General features: G+C 39.6%; 1 protein-coding gene across 1 annotated transcript in view; it reads right to left on the bottom strand.

Annotated features, from left to right (window-relative positions):
- Positions 1-379: 379 nt before the first annotated feature.
- Positions 380-20,347, bottom strand: part of plxnb1a (plexin b1a) — a gene marked incomplete at its 5' end in the record, with an annotated part of 41,518 nt that continues 21,550 nt past the window's right edge. The window contains 24 exons of the mRNA XM_080030868.1: positions 380-601; positions 1,133-1,207; positions 1,313-1,388; positions 1,669-1,733; positions 2,185-2,332; positions 2,891-3,051; positions 3,506-3,678; positions 3,994-4,078; positions 4,469-4,572; positions 5,161-5,335; positions 5,892-6,038; positions 8,241-8,307; positions 8,421-8,599; positions 11,025-11,242; positions 11,680-11,780; positions 12,443-12,591; positions 13,205-13,381; positions 14,084-14,326; positions 15,148-15,358; positions 16,065-16,238; positions 16,871-17,007; positions 18,547-18,652; positions 19,008-19,159; positions 19,624-19,811. Of these exons, the coding sequence (XP_079886994.1) occupies positions 497-601; positions 1,133-1,207; positions 1,313-1,388; positions 1,669-1,733; positions 2,185-2,332; positions 2,891-3,051; positions 3,506-3,678; positions 3,994-4,078; positions 4,469-4,572; positions 5,161-5,335; positions 5,892-6,038; positions 8,241-8,307; positions 8,421-8,599; positions 11,025-11,242; positions 11,680-11,780; positions 12,443-12,591; positions 13,205-13,381; positions 14,084-14,326; positions 15,148-15,358; positions 16,065-16,238; positions 16,871-17,007; positions 18,547-18,652; positions 19,008-19,159; positions 19,624-19,811 (3,416 nt within the window). The 3' untranslated portion in view covers positions 380-496. The remainder of the gene's footprint in view (positions 602-1,132; positions 1,208-1,312; positions 1,389-1,668; positions 1,734-2,184; positions 2,333-2,890; positions 3,052-3,505; positions 3,679-3,993; positions 4,079-4,468; positions 4,573-5,160; positions 5,336-5,891; positions 6,039-8,240; positions 8,308-8,420; positions 8,600-11,024; positions 11,243-11,679; positions 11,781-12,442; positions 12,592-13,204; positions 13,382-14,083; positions 14,327-15,147; positions 15,359-16,064; positions 16,239-16,870; positions 17,008-18,546; positions 18,653-19,007; positions 19,160-19,623; positions 19,812-20,347) is intronic.

Genomic DNA, 20,347 nt, shown 5'->3' with positions numbered 1-20,347 from the left:
AAGACATCTTGTGTTAAAATCAACAGTTGTCCATTTTAAAGTCCTCCTCCTTCACTTTTTCAGACTAATCACTTGTCGCTGCAAAACGTGTGGGAATGCCGTGTGTAGAAATACGTACGTGGAGTCACAGGAAAAACAGAAAAAGAAATATCTTTTCATCTCATTTCTCCTTCTAGTTTTAAAAATTCCACACTGGACACCATTGAAAAGGACATTCCTTTTGTTCGGAAGTGCTTCATCAGTGGCCCTGTTATTCCCAGTATGTGAAAATGGAAAGGGGGAGGGGGGGGGTGCGTGGCCAATGTCAGTGATGGCTCTTGATATGAAATCAGTCTGTCAAAACTATGCGCCAAAAGTGTTCCTTTGTCCTCCTATGTCTTCAAAAAAGAAATAAACACATTATCTTCCTTTTCTGGAGATAGAAAGCCCCTTGTCCAATCATTGTCCTCTGCTCTAAGTCAATGGGGAGATAGATCTATGTTGGTTCCTTTCTGGGTCATAGGTCTGTGACTTTGTTTTCTACGGCCGCAGCGACCTGTTGCAGCCTGTAACCCAGCTGCATCTTCTGGGCCGTGCAGTCCTCCTCCAAGGCCGTAATGATCTGGTGGAGGAGAGTGGGAGTAGAGATATTTGAGCTGACAATGGTCATTAAAGGTGCACTATGCAATTTCAGGGAAAGGGGGATTTGTTTACATTTGCAGAGCCTGCAGTTAGTCTACAAAACATATTTACGTGTAATTCTTAGTGTTATAAACAAGCGTAAGACTAGACTATGTCTGTAAAGCAAACTGTGGGGCCCTGCTGCTGTACTGTCGGCGCACCAAGATATATAGACTTTTTCTTCCTGGGGTTATCACTCGACATATAATCGCATATTACGGTTATACTTAAATTTTTCTTCATATTCCTTCAAATGGTTTGCTCCATACAAAATTAATAAAACGTTTTTAAACTTGAACTGTATAGAAAATACTATATGTTCACCATGAGAGGGCGCAGTTGAAATGGTGAGTGATTAGCCAACTAAAAACTGAAGATATAGGCTATGAAACATATCAAAAAATATTTTGTCATCGACTTCTCTTCCATTATACTGCATGTACGTGTGGTACAGTTTGTCAGTCATACTCACTTGATCGTAGTATTTGTTGATGTACTTGTACAGCTCATGTAACGCCACCATGCAGTTGACTTCAGCAGTATAATTCTGTTGAGGGGAGAGTACAAACAGAGTGAGTGGAGGGTGTTGATTATATATAGGATCTATTTTCTACTAAATGGAATCAAGCAAAGCGTTTTTTTTTTAACATACTCGAGAGAGTTCTGCTAGAGCGGAGTTCATCTCCTGGTCACTGGCAGAGATGGTCTGACGGATGTCTCCATAATATCTGGAGGGAAAGGAGCAATGAGACATAGGACAAAGTTATGTATAATAAAAATAGCTTAGTTTAATATAGCCTCTTTCAAAAAAAAGAAAGAAAATGATTGCTGAATAATTACAAATCAATAGCGAATAGTGATACCATTTGTAACTATTTTATTCTATAAAGGAAACACACAATGTGGAATTTTATGGAATTTGATGTCTTAAGTAAAGATGGGAGGACATGTGTTTTAATTGCAAGTTGTGATAGAAAACAGTGGTTCAAGCATCTGTCCTGTTCTTACCTCTCCACCATCTGCTTGTAGCGCGGGATGTCTCTGGCGTACAGCAACTTGTTGATGGGAGAGTCCTGGAATGACAACATGGACAAACGTGTTCTGAATATAGAACGAGACAGGTCATACACCGCTTTCTTTTAAAGATGATTTTTTGGGGAATGTTCCATGCTTAATTGATAGTGCGGAGAGACAGAGTTTAGCCCACCTCAATCTAAACAGAGATGTTTAGATGAGGTTCAGCTCTATGCTCAGCTTCTTATGTCACACATTTTGAACCAATCACAGCAGTTCTCTTCCCAAACGTTCTATAAATACAATGACTGCTGCCATGGAGACCGTTTGATAGGGACCACACTGTCCTGTCAAACGATTCTAGACAGTAAGAAAAACGTGTTTCTACAACTACATTCTTTAATATTTATGAACATTTCTTTTCGATCAGATTTCGATATCATGTATTGACTTTGTTTGACTATTTTAGAGCAGGTTTTTCCCAGAGGCTTTTTGAAGTGCCTGTCTCACCCGTCCCAGCTTGTGGTCGGCGATGGTGCAGGAGTCCATGAAGGTCTGGGCGATGACAGACAGCACGGCGTCCACGTGGTCGGAGGTCTGCACGTCAAAGATGAACTGAGGGTTCTTCAGGATGTTGATCCAGAAGCGCAGCGGTAAACTGTACGGCAGGGGACAAGAGGGTTGAACAATGGTGATCCACTGTTTAAAAGTGTGTACGGAGACAGGATATATTTAAATATCAGAGAAAAAATTAGATGCTTCATTGAAACTACTGTTTTTCGGAAGCACTGGATCCGATGGCTGCAATTTACTTATTGGATTTTGGACTGACAACTCCTTAGCATGTACCAATTCCACCGCCTATTTTTACATTAATTTCTTAATTACTTTAACTATGAAAGAACATTTAGGCATTTATTACAATAGGTCCATGGTCGAACCAAATTGCACTATTTTGAAAGGACACGTTGCAGCTTCCTGGGCTTGGTGCCGCCCAAGACAATTGTGATTGGTTTAAAGAAATGAAAGAGGCCAGCCCAGTTCCCCCCCCAATCCCTGAAACGATATAGCGTGTGTCCAGCCTCCAGACCATACTAATACTAGCTGTAGTTTGGTCTGGCTAAATGAAATCTAATAATGTAATGTCTTCAGTCAGTGGATGCTGGTTTTTATTGAGCGTTGGTGGGCGCTCTTGTGTTAGTGGATACCAGCTTACCTGTTGGTCTTCCAGATGTGGATGGTCTCTGGGTCTGTGATGTTGTGCTGCAGAGCCTGCTCGTCCAACAGGTCAAAGAAATACTTGACAGCCAGAGGGACAGGCCGACTGGTGCTCAGTATGGCTGTGAATAGATCATCTACAAACTTCTGCAGTGTGCCCTAAGACAGAAGGGAGGGACACAGATGTACATGTGTAAAGGACTGTTTTAAAAGTTCCTGGTAGGAGGTTTAAAGACTGAGAGCTGTGAGGATAGAAAGACTTGTTTTGTGTTGGACATTGTACTACAACTAACCAAACAAATCTTTCATTAAATGATGTGTTATATATATGGGTCTGTACAATACAAAAACATTGTCTTATTAGCTGTTTTATAAAAAAACAATACTAGAAGTATTAATGTTAGGGGATTTTTTTGTGTACAATTTTTCTATGTACACTCCATGACAACATTATTAGTATGAATCATGTATTTGACTCTACAGGCGAAATGGTATATATATACATATCTTATATACACAAGTACACAGAAAATGACAATAAAGAACCTTGAACCTTGAACCGATATACAGTACATTAATAAGAGCTAGCGAGCCTTCAGATGGTGTGTTGTACCTTCATGGAGAGCAGTCTTGTGAGGTAGATCTCTGGGATAGCCTTGGCCCTCTCTCCCCCCCTCTCCCTCACACTGCCTCTCCTGTGTTTGGGCAGATCAGTCTCCTCACTGGCCTTCACCAGGTGCCACAGCCTCACTCCTCCCTCCTCCCCATCATCCAGCATGGGCGTTTCTAAGAAGGAAGGCAGAAGTTACACACTACCGCTTTAAGTCATGCACATTGCAGGCTTTAATATCATGAGGTCAAAAATTACACAAGTCAAGACGTCATCCTGCAATGATTGACAAATCGGTTGAAAATGTAAACAAAGTTATTGAAACACTATATCAACATGCCTGCTCTGGGTTTAGTCCAAAGCGTCTTTGTTAACATTATGGCTCATCTGCATAAAGGAAAGCTATGCCACTTTCACTCCCATAACTTCCTTTTTGTATGTGGTCATGTCGTGTCAATACTAATGTATTTGTGTAAATCCTGTGTACTCACTTTCTCCAGGCATGTAATCATGGCTGTCATGCAGGTGATGTTTGCCGTTTCTGGGCACCAGGGCCACCGTCGCTCCATCGGGGACCTGCATGGCACAGATTTATTCAAAACGTTCACACTTTGGAGGGAAAGGTGCCTTAAAAGGTGGAGTCAGTGATTCTGGAGAATGCATGGGTCAAAATCAGTGACAACCTCCTCACGATCCCAGCTACCTGTCTGTACTGTGTACTGTGTTAATAAACAGCCTATGCTTAGGAAACTTGCATGTAAACAAAGGGCTTGTAAACAAAGGATGTATCACCGTAGCTAGGAACATGCCAGTTTACAGAGCCTAGTGTTGTTTATTAACACCAGACTATTTACATCGCATTCACACTACGTGACAAATTATTTCTCCAGAATCACTGACTCCGCCTTTAAACAGTTGGAAGAATTGGAGAGAGTGTAGTCTCCTCTGACAGCCTGTTGCACTGACCTTGTAGTGTTGCAGTGTATTGAGGCGTTTCCATGAGCCCTGTACTACTGACGTCAGGTCCTCGTCTGATAGGATCAGGTGACCCGCCACGCCCGCTCGCCACTCTGCAGGGACACGTGTATGGGAACCTCATAAATACTGCTTTTCCATTGCAGATTTAAGACTGAGTTTCATTTACTCAACAATAAAGATAGAAAGTATAGGACACAAGTGCTGCTCCAAATCAGAAGGCAAATGGTACAGAGTTGCTTTCCTCTCTTTTGGTAACCCAATTCTTTCAATACTTGAATATTCTGGCAAAAAAGACAGTACCCCACGATCTAAGGTTATAATGAATATGAGCAACCCACTTTTAACAACAGTGCAATGCTGATGAGGAGCTGGATGTTGTTGAAGGAATGGTCTCAACATCTTTCAATTTTAAGCTTTTTGCCTTACTCTCCAGCTCAAGAAAAGGCGACAGAAACCCGTAACTGTGCGTGCATTTTAGATGAAGGAAGGGGCAAAGGTCGCTCATCCAGGTTAGCTTAGCTCAAACACTGAAAGTCAAGGGGAGCAGGTCAAAAGAAAAAAAACTTCACTTCAAAAGCTCCTGTGTTTCCATTGCCTTTTTTCTTGAGCTTGAGAGTGAAGCAAAAAGCTAAATATGAAAAATTACATTGAACTATTACTTTAAACACAGTAGGACTTACCGAGGTTTAAGGAGTCGATGTGTGGCCTCTGGGAAAATGAGGTTCCCTTCCAGGTTTGTTCCAGAAGTTTTTCTTTCACCTGGGTGATGGTGTCACAGTCCAGGACTTTGGCCGGTACTGTCTGGGTGGTAGCGGCCTTGCTAGCAGCCGCAGCCGGTATCACAACGTTTAGGGTCTGCACAATATTATCATAACACAATGGAGAAATTCAGTTTGTGGTGAAACAGTTTGAGTACAACTTTTCTGATTAATTAAAGTTGAAATCAGCTATTCTGGAGAACACTTGCTTGTGTCAAAATCAATGAATATCTCAACATCAAAAAAATATATAGGATTAACACAGCCTAAGCTCTGTAAACAGGTATATAAATAAAAGGGTATATATATACTGCACACACAGTATGTACAGGTAGTGGATTGTGAGGAGATACTCACTGTTTTTCACAAAACAATGTTTCAATAACAAGCATTCTCCAAAATTGCTGACTCCACCTTTACAATTGAGTAAAAGTTGAATTCAAATGCAAACAGAAAAATTAAGTCCTACCATTGATACAGGTATATTCAGTAGTTACAACATTCAAGTTTATTGATCAAGGTTTATTAAACACAGTAAATGTGTCTGATTGTATTGTCATGACTGTTGCAAAAAAAATCATAAAATAATATTTAAAAAAATACATAATAATAATAATGTAATAAAAAACAAATATGCAATTATGTTTTCTAACCAGCGTGCGATACTCCACGTCCTCTCTTAGTAGCCGGTTGTCGTTCAGTGTGTACTTTGCTTTCCCAGTGACAGCGTCCACTGGTCCCTTGTCTACCTGGTGCTTTATGGCTCTGAACAGCATGTAGAAGGACTCTCCTGCTGACTCCTGGACAGGGCACACAGACGGAAGGGTCAACACTGTCCTAAGCTAGATCAGCTGAATGACTGGACGCTACTCAAACCTGTGATATTGTGAATTCATACAGTCATATGAAAAAGTTTGGGAACCCCTCTCAGCCGGCATTATAAATGACTCTGCTTTCACACAAAAAAGATAAAAGTGGTATGTCTTTAATTTACCAGGAACAGCTAAGTACTGGGATGTTTTCCAAACAAAGATTTTTTGAAAAGCAGTATTTAGTTTTATGAAATTAAATAAAATGTGAAAAACTGGCTGTGCAAAAATATGGGAACCCTTGTGGTCTTGCTGATTTTAATGCATGTAACAGCATGTAAAACTGAGGACTTTAAACACAAAGTTGGTTGGATTATGTTGTTAAGCCTTGAACCTCATATAAAGGTCTGTTTAATCATGATAAAAGGTATTTTAGGTGCCTAAATGCGAGTTCCACTTCTCTTTGACTCTCTGCAGAAGTGAGACAGAATGTGATCATCAAAACAGCTCCCAAAAAATCTTAAAAACAAAGATTATTCATTGTCATGGTTTAGGGGAAGGCTACAAGAAGCTTTCCCAAAGGTTTCAATTGTCAATTTCTACTGTAAGGAACGTTGTCAGGGAATGGAAGGACACAGGCACAGTTGCAGTTAAACCCAGGTCTAGCAGACCAAGAAAAGTACAAGAGCGGCATATGCGGCGGATTGTGAGAATGGTTGCACACAACCCAAAGATCACCTCCAAAGACCTGCAAGAACATCTGGCTGCAGATTGTGTATCTGTACATGGTTCTACAATTCAGTGCAATTTGCACCAAAACATCTGTATGGCCGGGTGATGAGAAGGAAGCCTTTTCTGCGCCCACGCCACAGATACAGTTGCATGGAGTATGCAAAAGCTCATTTAGACATGCCAGCTTCATATTGGAAGAAAATGCTTTGGACTGATGAGACAAAAATTAAGTTATTTGGTCTTTATAAAAAGCAGATGTTTTGGTGCAAATTGCGCTGAATTGTTGAACGATGTACAGATACACAATCTGCAGCCAGATGTTCTTGCAGGTCTTTGGAGGTGATCTGTGTGTTGTGTGCAACCATTCTCACAATCCTCCACCTATGCCGCTCCTGTTTTTTTCTTGGTCTGCCATGCCTGGGTTTAACTGCCACTATGCCTGTGTCCTTCCATTTCCTGACAACGTTCCCTACAGTCGAAATTGACAATTGAAACCTTTGGGAAAGCTTCTTGTAGCCTTCCCCTAAACCATGACAATGAACAATCTTTGTTTTTCAGATCTTTTGGGAGCTGTTTTGATGATCCCATTCTGTCTCACTTCAGCAGAGAGTCAAAGAGAAGTGCAACTTGCATTTAGGCACCTAAAATACATTTGCTCATGATTAAACAGACATTTCTATGAGGTTCAAGGCTTAACAACATAATCCAACCAACTTTGTGTTTAAAGTCATCAGTTTTACATGCTGTTACAGGCATTAAAATCAACAAAACCACAAGGGTTCCTATATTTTTGCACAGCCAGTTTTTCACATTTTATTTTATTTCATACAACCAAATACTGCTTTTCAAAAAATCTTTGTTTGGAAAACATCCCAGTACTTAGCTGTTCCTAGTAAATTAAAGACATACCACTTTTATATTTTTTTTGTGAAAGCAGAGTCAATTATAATGCCGGCTGAGAGGGGTTCCCAAACTTTTTCATATGACTGTATGTACTTTACATATATATATATTATTGTTTTTGTTTCTGGTTGTAGCTTGTTTTCTGTTTATTTTGTTGTAGTTATTTGTAATTCTGATTTTATTGTTTATCATTTGTCTATTGTATTTCTTTTTGACATGCTTCTGTCAAACATGTGATTGTCTGTTGTTTATATTGTATGTTTCGGACCCCAGGAAGACTAGCTCTCACTCTGGTGTGTTGCTAATGGGGATCCTAATAAATCAAAATCAAAATCAAAACACAACACAAGTTTATTCCAGTGTTTATCAATTAACATCTTGACCAAGATTGATACTTTAATTTGAATTATTATACTATATTATAAGTTATCATTATATTCTTATTAAAGAGAGAATAATTATATGCTCAACGTCATTGGAAATGAGGGTCACCCTTCAATGATCTCTCGTGTATAAACACAAAGGTTAAATGAAAAACATACTGTATAGTGTACGTACCCTCAGAAATGTAAACAGACAAATGGACATCCAGTTCGTCAAAAGCTTCTCAACCACCGATTCCGTTCTGGGAAAAAGTAAAAAGTGCACATGTGAGCAAAGGGAATATTAAGAAATGACATCATTCAAATTCTAAAGTCACCTCTATAAAGCATAAACCACTGAGGGCCACACACTCACCTGCGCAGCATGAGTTTGGGGTTCTTGGCCACGTACTGCTCCACTAGGTCATTGAGCAGTGTCTTGAGGATGTCAGTGAAGTACTCCAGTTTACCATGCAGGGCCACAGTCAGCAGAGAGGCCACATAGGCCCGGTCCCTGGGGGAGAAGGTCCGCTGCACCTCAAGAGTGTGGATGAACTGGAGGGGTTGAGACAGGGGGGAAGGAAAACAGCGTATTGTATAACAGCAAGTTTTTTGTACATGGACATTTTTACAATAGACCACAGCATGGAGCAACGACAGGTTATTTTCATGCTGGTTTTAATATGGAGCGCATACTGTAACAACCAGAGTCTATTGAATGTAGTGCCACAATGTGATGGTTTATGTTTATTTATTAGATATAGTGCAATGGAGACCTGGTGTTGTATGTTTGATTGTTAAATATGAACAAAATTACAATAAAGTTGCGGTGTGGGAATCCCGTTTGTAGCCGTAGCTACAATCTCAGCTACTTTCCTCCCCACACACACCCATAGACATTATAAAGGATAGACGCGGCATTGGGCGTTGAGCGCGAGAAATGTGGGCGCCATCTTGGACCGGTCACACGTTCCACTCAGTGTAGTCTGTTTGGCAGGTGGAATGAACTGTCAGCGCATGTAATTAATCATATCTCATTAAATACCAAACTGATTTTCACGCGGTTTTCTTTGCTGCAAAGCTCATACATGTAGCTAAGATACAGGGCACAAGTTTTGACGTGTTTTAATATTCATAGTGGGCTTAACAGTCATAGAAGATTCTGATATGATATAAGTAACCAGACGTCCGAGTCACACACTTCGTCCGGGAGGAGATTGAAACGGAGGATGTGTTTCTGCTTGGGGAACATATTGAGGAGACACAGTTTGGCATCGACAACCACCATTCCGACTTGTTGTCATTGGTTGTGTCTGTCTTTCACAAATTAAGGCTGCACCACATTGCCAAACTCGCCTCGCTTGAATTTCTCTTCGGGGTAAAATGCAATTGTAAGGATGGTTAACTTTATTTTATGCATTTGAGTATTATTGTTTGCTGTTGTTGTTTGATTTTCCCTTACTTTAATACTTTTGACTGCTGTGGTTTTGTATTGAATGTGTTTTTAAATGTAGGCTACCGCGCTGCAAGGCACGCATTGATTTCCTGTCTGTGTCTGAGGAACCAACTCGAGACTAGACTGAACTTGGTATTCCCCCCCTAGTATAGAACATTGGACAACCAAGAAGACTTTGCTTTTAAATAATCCCGTCCTCTTTTAAGAGGCAATTGCCTAACAAGCTTGTGTTTTAAATTAGAGAAATAAAACATATTTTTACATGAACACTCATGTTGTCCTTCTCTTTTAATGAGATATTATATACACTGGTTTTTATTTATATTTAATGCCTTCATGGGAAACATCCACCCTTCATATGTACTATGCTCGACTACTCCTCCTAAATTGCCCCGAGCTAACTCCAGTTTAGGAATAACTGCCTTTTCATGTAGTGCCCCTAATTCATGGAATGCTCTGCAGATCAATTTAAAAATGACTGCTCTTCCTACTCTTGGTTTATTTGAATCTATGATTTCTGAATTTTACACATCTGACTGTAACTGTTTTAGCTGAATTCATTGTTCATTTAGTATTTTATTTTTGCTCTTGTTTTGTACTTTGTATAGGCCTACTTTATTTAAATTAGCCTAATATATGTTATCATATTTTATTTCTGCTCTCTGTTTATGTTATCCCTGTGATTGTCTTTATTGTGTATGCTCGTCACTGTAAATGAATAAATATATTTATATATAGCCTAATCATATATTGTTAACTTATTAAAATAGCTGACTTTACTGCCCCTATCTGTTTCTGCTTCTCTATCATATTTAGTCTAAAGTGTGTGATTTGCAAAATACCTATCATAGCCTACATCACATAAAGGTGACCAGACGTCCCCATTGTTGGTTGCCTGTCCCTGGCTAAACAGAAACAACTACCTGTTCCCGTTTTGTTGACACCTCATTAGGTTTTTCAATCAGATTGCTAGTCAAACTGGAAATGTCTCCGTTTTCCCCCTTTTCTGGGGATGTTCCTCGTTTTGATCTCGGACGTCTGGTTACTTATATCATATCAGAATCTTCTATGACTGTTAAGCCCACTATGAATATTAAAACACGTCGAAACTTGTACCCTGTATCTTAGCTACATGTATGATCTTTGCAGCAAAGAAAACCGCGTGAAAGTTTGGTATTTAATGAGATATGATTAATTACATGCGCTGACAGTTCATTGCACCTGCCAAACAGACTACACTGAGTGGAACGTGTGACCGGTCCAAGATGGCGCCCGCATTTCTCGTCAGCGCCAATTGCCAGTAGCGGCCAACGCGGCGTCTATCCTTTATAATGTCTATGCACACACCAGCCCATGTTACAATACCTCATGAGTGAGGGCTTAAATGTAATGTATAATTCTCATAAAAAAAGAAGAGTATAAGGATATTTGATTTCTCCCAAAAACAAACCTGAACTTCCTGAAAACAAAGACTTTATTTGAATCACCTGCTCTAACTAACACATTAGAAGGCTGTTGGCTTACCTTGGTTAGGAAGAGTTTACTGTTGAGTAGATTGGAGAGCTGAACCAGCCCCTGTTCCACAGTCTGCCTGCGACTCTCTGGGATGTCCAGGTCTCGCCTCAGTGGAGACTCCTGGTGGCCGGGGAAGAAAATGCGCTCGGCGTACGCCCGGTAATCCAGGAAGGGAATCCCTGAACCAACCAGATCACTGGACATGTCCATCATCTCAGTCATAAGGTCTGCAGGAGGGGGGAGAGAGAGGGAGGGAATGAAGGAGGCTTATCTGTCTGTCTGTCTGTCTGTCTGTCTGTCTGTCTGTCTGTCTGTCTGTCTGTCTGTCTGTCAAATGTCCATTCAATATATTTTGGAAATCTACTTTTAAAATGACAAAATATTGGGAATTACAGGAACTAACTGGAGGTGGGGGATAATTTTAATGAACTCTCATATCCAAACATAAAGATAAACATTTTGTTTTGTCATGTCATAGGCAGGCATCCGTGCAAAATAATACAATTAAAAAACATTACATTTCAACAGATTTACTTGGAAGTAGAATTTTATCGATTTATTATTTTATTGAACAATCTATTCTTTCATTTGACAACACAAACATGAATGTTGAGTACAAAATATTACTCAACAATTTAAGTAAGTGAGGAGATTTGTTTTGTACCTGTGAACTCTTTCTTACAGCGGTCCCTCACACTGGTCTCCAGGTTCTCCAGCTGGATCTGAACCTTCTTGTAGTCCCTCATGGCCTGTTTGCTCTTCCGCCTGACAAACAAATAAGGATGCACAGACAACAATTAGGTCAGGAAATAAAGCCAGGACACTTCAAACAGTGTTCCAGGATTCCACTGTTCCTGGGAAAGAATATAATAATAATTGATAGGTTTTATATAGCGCTTTATTGCCTAGGCACTCAAAGACGCTTTACAGGGTTCCTGGTTCAATTCGTTCACACACAGTCATACCGGTGGTGGTAAACTACGAGAGTAGCCACACAGCTGCCCTGGGGCAGACTGACGGCTGTTTTCTTAAGTTGTGAGAGTATACTTTAGAAAATGTTCACTTCTCTGACACACACAGTGCACCTTTAAACCTAAAAAAGGTTAAATAAATAATCAACACTGTTCATACATGAAATAAAAAGAAGACCAGTACATTTGAGTAGGGCTGGGCGATTCTGACCTCAAATTTTCACGATTAATTGAGAACACTTTACCTCGATTTAAGATTAATTAATTATTATTTTGTTTCATAGTTCACCAACAAGGTTTGTACTGTAAATATGCTCAACTTTTAATAACTTGAAACTCATCAAATAACTTGAATCTCTAGTTAACACATATTGGAAATATAAATGTCAATAGATCACTACTACTAAATTTGAGTCCAATTGAAGTGAGTGAACTGAGTGCAGCTGGTGTGTTTACCTGTATATGAGAACTATGATGAGCACAATGAGAGCCACTATGGAGGCTCCCACCCCCACTCCCACCTGAGCCTCCAGAGGAAAGGTAGAGCCGGCCTGGCTGTCGTACTGCACTCGGCCCAGAGAGAAGTTCAGGTTCCCCATTCTCACCTGCACAGTAACAGACACAAAGGAGAACATCTGTTGGTGTGGCCATTGAGATTAAGTTGAAGGTGTTTGGATTTGAAGGTGCTCCGAGGAACTTTCATTTTGTGTTTATTCTTGGACCAAAAGCGGTAGTGTTTACTACGCCAGCTGTAGTTCCTGGGTGAGTGTACCCATGACAAAGGCATTAAGACTATATAAAAATAGCATTATTTGGACTGATGGTCTCGTTTGCCGTTACATGTCATTTATGATCATCAGAAGAAAATGAGACTGTTTCAGAGATATTTAAAAGTTCCCCGTAGCTACTTTTAACAGTTGAGTTGTTGTAACACTAGTATGGTTTAGTTTGCAATCATGCCTCGTTGATTTTTCTAATATGATTTGATCCTTTAATCTCTACACTCTTAACCTCAGCTGATTGTCAGTGTGTACCAGGGTAGGCCACAAACCTTATTTAAAAGGGTCTTTTTTTTATTAAATGTTGGGAAATACGTTATTTACTCTTATCATGTTATCAGCAGGGTTCTCCAAATCAAATATAAGACTTTTAAGAAATGTATAACACCTTTTTAATTTAAATGTAATGCCATTTGCACTCTCATACAAGTTGACTTACGGTAAACTCCGGCAGACTGTCCAGGCCCTCCTGTTTGATGCCTGCCTGGACTGAGGGCTGCTGGGCCGGGGGTTCACAGTACAGGTGGTTGTGGGTCAGGGTCTTCACAGCACACAGCCCCTCCCCTATCCGAGCCTCCACCTCATGCTTGAAGATGGCCAGGTCCAGGTTCTCTCCCTGGAGAAAGATACACAATGAAATGTTCAATTCATTTTACAAGGTAAACTGGAGTACTTCACTGACATCCTCAAGACGCTGCTCAATGGTCTAGTGCAGGGGTGTCCAAACTTTTTGTTTTACCAAGGGCCAAATACTGAAAAAAATATACAAAGGGCCACTCACTAGAGGTGAAATATATCGCCTCACTTTTTGTGTATTAAAGTTAGCGAGATCAATTAAATGTTAATACATTATGCTTGATAATTGATTGCTTAAAGAAATAAAAAAAAATTCTACATCACAGCTTTCCATTCATGGGCTTTCATTAAGTTTGTTACAAAAAGGGTTGGCAGTTCATTCTCAAATCAGCAGCTTCAGATTGCTTCTTAGACAGGATGGTGAGCCCCCTTCACAGCCCTATATATTCGATCCCCCACTCTCCCGCGTCCCAGTCAATGGCGTTAACCATTACAATTGACCAGTCCTTAAAAATATTTGTTTTGCCTGCTGTGTCTAGCTTTAAACTGCTAAATTGACTCCATGTATGATGAACAAATTTCTGGGTTGATAAGTCAAACTACTTTTAAAAGGCTGATCTAAAGCCTGCAATTAACAGTGTAAAGAAGTGGTAAAGTCAATTATATAATAATAAGAATATTTATAATTTATATAGCGCCTTCCAAGGGGACCCGAGGCCACTTATATGTAACTCCACCCTACCTCCACAGAGATGACGCTGCCAGGCTTGTGGTGGTAGGGCTGGCTGGGATCGTCCCGGTTGAGAGGGTAGAGCCGTGGGTCTGGCTCATAGCTGAAAGCTTGGTTCCCCACCGCGCTGAAGTCAAAACGTAGGCTGTCCAGTAGGAAGTGAACCCTGACCGTGGCCCGCCTGGCCTCAGGACCCACCGCCGGAGTGGGACAGGAGATGAGAGAGGAGCTGTTCACCGTGCAGCGAGACTCGTACTGTACAAAGGAAATATATAAGAGAAGTATTTATCTATGAAGTATATCTATTAGGATCACAATCACCACGCTTATATTACACTGCCTGGCCCAAAAAAAAGCCACCTACTACAATCTGGATTTAAAGCTGTAGTGCGTCTTTCGTTTACATTCAAACCATGGCCAAATGAGTTGACACAAAGTTGATTACGTCTATCAGCTCCACAAAAATCTCTCTATATGTCTTAGTATTGCAGCATTTACAAACTGGTATATTTACAATATACCTGCTTTTATATTCTGATTTAAATTTTGAATTGACTTTTAATATACCCGTCTTTGCTTTTGTTTATTGTGTGTTGGCTTTATTGCTACACCTGTTTTGAATGTTCTTGTTTACTCATTTTATTGTAAAGTGTCTTTAAGTACCTTGAAAAGCACAATTTAAAATACATTTATTATTATTATTATTATTATTATAGTCAATACAAGAACTTGGCAAAAAAGTCAGTTCCGTAACATACCTCAAGTTAAGCAAACTTAAATGTCAATTTCTAAAATATGTGCCAGACATACAGAGGAATCCAAAATAGGTTTATCTCCGACCAACGGTGCAATAAGTACAAAAGGATAAAATAACAGAAGTGATATATATTAAAAATAAATGTATTGACAGTGCAAAAAGTAAGGCACATATATTGAAAATACACAATATCAAAAACATAATTGACAAAAGGTGCAATATACAGTATTATACAATATGCAGACTGAGTATAAATAGATATTGTACATGTTAAGATTGCACTGATTATTAAGTGGGAAAGTGTCCCTGAGAGTCTGACCTGTTTGACTTGACAGAGCGTTCCTTCAGGACATTCTGCCTCTGGGACGATCCTCCTGCCTCTCTTCAGTGAGTGACCAGCGCTCCGTCTCTTTCCGGCGCTGCGTCTCTTGCGGGGAGGGAGCGTGTCAGGAGGGCTGAGGGTCACTCTCATCCTGGGCTCCTGCACCACATCCAGGTTCTGACCAGACACTCTGATGACCCGCCCTCCCCTGCAACGAGAGACATTTTTTAAAAATCATGCTTTATTTATTATATTTTATGTTATGGTGAGATACTGAAGGCAAAATGTAATTTTTATTCAAGCACTTACTCGTATATTTTGAGATTTTTGGACTACTTTGCTTCCATAACAGGGTTTTCTTTCATACCAGTTTATATCAAAGGTCCACAATGGATGTATATTTAGGTGTCCATTCAGGCTAAACTTGGATGTGTTTGTTTATTTCTCCTATACAACCATCTTTTCTTAAAATCATGTACCACAAGTATTTTTTTAAGACCTGTGCATTGCAGTTTTTGATTTATTAAATTTAAAAAAAGGCTGTATCCAAAATCTGTTCTGTTAAACATTGGACAATAATTTGTTGCAAACATAAAATAAAGATTTAAACTCTGGCTTTATTCAACACCTACATTTTTGTTTTTTAAAGAGATGCAAATGTGACACATAATTAGTTAGATATTGGCAGATTTGCATATTCATTCAAACATTTCTGTAAACATTTTTTTTATAAAAACATACATAATTGGTTAAATGTATGTAATCAACTGGCAAAGTTTCATGATGGAATATAATAAGTTAAAACATTTACCCAAGTCACCTGCAGTGTCTCACCTTAAGACATAATTTACAATAACACAACGTCTACTAAGTACAGGATCAAATGTTCATTTAATTGAGATGGATAAGCTAACCTGAGAAAGCTTTTGGACGGAGCAGCCATAGTGATGTTGGGGTTGTGGGTGTAACGGTAGACCACTCCCTGTAGGTGGCGCTCAGCCCCTCCAAAGCGCACAGTGAGGGCGTGTTGGCCTGTTCTGTTGCTGCCGGGGGTCAGACAGCTCAGCTCATTCTCCTGGATGTGCAGCCTGAAAACAGAAGCACACACACACTTTTACATTTCATCAAACATGGACTTACCATGCTTTCCAATACCCATACTTTCTGCTATTTATTATGGTAGAAAAAAGATTTAAGGATGTCCCAATTCTTGTGGTCAGATTTAGCAAAGTGTATCCCAATTTATGTGCCTAGTGCATGCAGTAGGCACATAAATTGGGATACACTTTGAAAAAGGAAAGAGAATTGGATTTGGAATGCAGGGACGGAGCCAAAGAAAACTTTTTGTTGGTAGAACTCGAATATTAAAACTAATTTAAAAGGTAGGCTCAGCAATTCTGGCTAATCACTTTTTGTCAAATCAGTGCCTAGGCTGTTTATTTTCAGCACACTCACAGTACATACAGGAAGCATATCTGGAGGAGATATTCACTGATTTGACAAAAAGTGATTTCGATGTAGATATATGTTTGTATGTACATAGTAATGTAGTATTTTTTGCAAATTAAATTGAGACATTTACAGCATACTTTTTTTTTTACTTTAAAAAAAAATTGTTATTACCCTTAACAACACAATGAACTATGTAAACAATAACAGTACACATAAACAGTAGTACAAATATACAACAAGTACGAAGGTAAAAAAAGGGATCACTTACAGCATGCATGGAACTCCTCCGATCAGGATGCTGACGTCACTGGGGTGTCCGGTCCTCAGCCTGTGCCCTGTGATGGTGAGTGCCGTGCCCCCAGCCCGGGGCCCTCTGTGGGGGAAGATGCTGCTGAGGAGGGGGTCCTGGAGGGGATGAAGACACCCAGAAGAAGAGCAAAGAAAGATATGTGGGTGAGAGATGGAGAGGAAAGGGAGTATATAATCAATAAACCGATAAACCGTGTGATTTATTGGGCAGATAAACGAGACACCAGGGGCATTCTGGGAAGAAAACAAAACACTAGAAGGTTTGGTTGCCTCACAGCCAGCGACTGAGAACAATTCATTAGCTTGTCACTAGAGCTAATTAATTAAGGCTGTTGTGGAAATCTACAATCAGTTTTACTGTAAACATGTTGTTAAGTTATTACACTGCAGTGGTTCCATTCGTGGGCGAAACCACCACTTCTTTGGGGGGGGGGGGGGAGGGGGGGGGGTGCCAATAATGAGAATGGAACAATTTGCCCCCCCACCCACCCTATCTGCAGTGTAAAATGCATTTGCTCTCTCCTGTTATCTGCAATTTATATTAAATCGATTTACATATTTTAAAGACAAACTACATTAATTTCCCCCAAAAGAAACTATCCTGTCTCTAAATAATTCCCAGGGGAAGGCTCTAAGGCAGGCACAGTGTTATAGTAGGGCATAATTAAAGGAAGGCTGTGAGCTGGAAACTGTAAAAACAAAAAGTGAACACATTTGTATGTACATTCTACCAAATGAGGCATTTCAAGATTGTGATTTAGAAACAGCAGAGGTCTCGGGCGCTGTGTCTGTTTTGGTTCCACACCCAAATAACGACTACCGAGGAACTGAACAAAAACTTGTGTGTATGGTGTGTGTCTGTGTGTGTGTGTGTGTGTGTGTGTGTGTGTGTGTGTGTGTGTGTGTGTGTGTGTGTGTGTGTGGGGGGGGGGGGGTGTAAAAAATATCAAAGTGACTCCTCCTTGTGAACTGGGTGTGATAAAAATACAGATGTCCCTGTTATTTAAATGCTTGTTTATTTGCTTCAGCTTCATTATAAAATCAACCAATGCATAAGGGTGTAGTGGGCGTTTCTGCAGACATTCAGTGGGTTGACATGCACTGATAAGCAGGACTACAGTCAGCTCTCTGTAGTAACCTCATTTAGAGCAACTCACTCCAGGCCAAAACATTGTTTTTCTCAAGCGCTGGTAAATTTTGAGATTTTGTCTATTTTGCTTCCATAACATGTTCATACCATAGATAGTTTATAAAAGGTTCATACTAGTAAAAATAAAAAGGTCCAAAATGTACATGTAGGTGTGTATTTGACTAAATCTTGTCTGTTTGCGTCTGAATATTTCTCCATACAACCATCTTTAACCCTATTATCTCAAGATGTTCACTACTGTAACCAAAACATCTCAACTTCTAAAGCACTCACATTAACATCATCTTCGAGAATCATTATTAGCACTATTTTGAATGTTATTACGAAAGGATTTGTTCATATGTTTGTTAATTGTCTGACAGTTTATTCTAAAAAAAAAAAAAAAAAAAAAAAAGATTTTACTCTTTATCCAACTAGATTTTTATCTAGATTTTTGGATTTCTCTCAGTAACCAGGTTTCTTATATATCTTATATTTGCATTCACCTGGAAGCGGAAGACCTGTGCAGACAGCCCGACCCCTCCACCCCTCACTCTGACCGAGGCCTGGCCGCTCTTCTCTCCTCCACTGCTGGTAGTCTCACACACTATCCTATAAAGACATGAGATGCTTGCGGTTACAAAAGCAAAATTGGGAAAAAATTATTATTGTTTTATAATATAATAATAAAAATCTATAAATGTGTATTTGTTTCTTGTCTTTTTTCTTTATATAATTTATTGTAGGAGCTCAAATAGATTATCATCTTAATGTTATTGTTCACATATACAGCATCCTACACATGATTTATTACATATATACATATACAGTAATAATGATAGTAGAAATAATGGGGGGAGAAAATATTCTTTAATATATTTTAAGATTGATATATGTATAGAAAAGAAAAATAGAACACAAAAATGGAACATATAAAAAATAAAATGTAAGTAAATTGATGGCTTGCCTTGAGGAGACTTCATATCTGCTGTGTATGACGTTGCAGGGGACCCCGGCTACTGTGACTGAGTTCTGGATGTCCTCTGCTCTCTGACCCAGGTTAGAGCCTGAGATAGTCACCAAGGTCCCCCCCTCTACAGGGCCCGATACTGGGCTCAGCTGAAACACACAGAGTATGCACATGAGGAACCTTTCAAATAAAGTATAATAACAATAATAATAATGTCTTGGTTTTATACAGCACCTTTTTTAAGAAACTCAAGGAAGCTTTGACAAAAATACAGGGTGGATAGTATGCTTATGGATGCTTATGGATATAGTATGCTTAAAAATAACCGGATGTCTACTACAGAGGTTTTTAGCATGCTATTTGGTTGATTATGACCCCACAATCCAGTGCACACTGGAAGTGACGTCACATTGACGGAGCCTCTGTATGAAAACAACCGGGGATGCGACGGATATAAAAGCAAGAGGCAAGATCTCACTCTGGTGTGTTGCCAATGAGGATCCTTATAAAATACAAATGTAATCAAATCAAATCTCCCACTCTCAAAGAAAAACATTAAATAATAATAATCTTAAGAGAGAGAGTTCAAAATAGTGGTTGAGAAATGTCTTACAAAGTGAATGACAGGTGCTGGGCAGGTGTGTTGGATCTTGTGTGTGCAGGAGTCCTGGTAGACACAGTGGGAGCCGCCAGTCGCAGCAGCAGCCCCACCTCCTCCACACCACACACAGCCATACTTAGGGTCCGCCGTGCGACAGCGACTGCAGTCTGATCGCCCCACAGAACAGTTGAACAGAGTCACTGAAAGAAAGGCAGAGAGAGAGAGAGAGACTGTGAGGGGAAATTACATCAAAACAACCATACAATATAGCCACAGATGCTACACATAATCAGATTGGGTCCCATCTGCACATTGTCAAACATGCTCTCACAGTATAGCATTGACACACTGCTAAAACAAAGGGCTGGGCGATTTGACTGCAAATCAATATCAGGATAAATTCAACGATTATTTTGTTTTTTTCTGCCCTTTTTTCGCTGACAAGGTTTGTACTGTAAAATATGCTCAAAAAATAATGTTCTCTTTAAAAAAAACCTGTAGAAAATAAATAACTTGCATTTCTTTACTAATAAAATACACTATTTTAAAGATTGCCATTTGAAAAACTGAAAAGTACTTGAATCTCTGGTAAACGAATATCTGACAAAATATCCTGGACAGGGCCCCCTATCAATGTAATCGACACGTGCAACTTTATGTAGAATACAGTGTCTGAATTCCGATTGATTAACTATTGATGAATTGGCCAGCACTAAACACACTACTGATAGTCCCT

Source organism: Ammodytes marinus (assembly GCF_949987685.1).
Source record: "Ammodytes marinus genome assembly, chromosome: 7".
NCBI lineage: Eukaryota > Metazoa > Chordata > Actinopteri > Uranoscopiformes > Ammodytidae > Ammodytes > Ammodytes marinus.
Note: the sequence above shows the minus strand (reverse complement) of the source record. Positions and strands in the feature narration are given on the sequence as shown.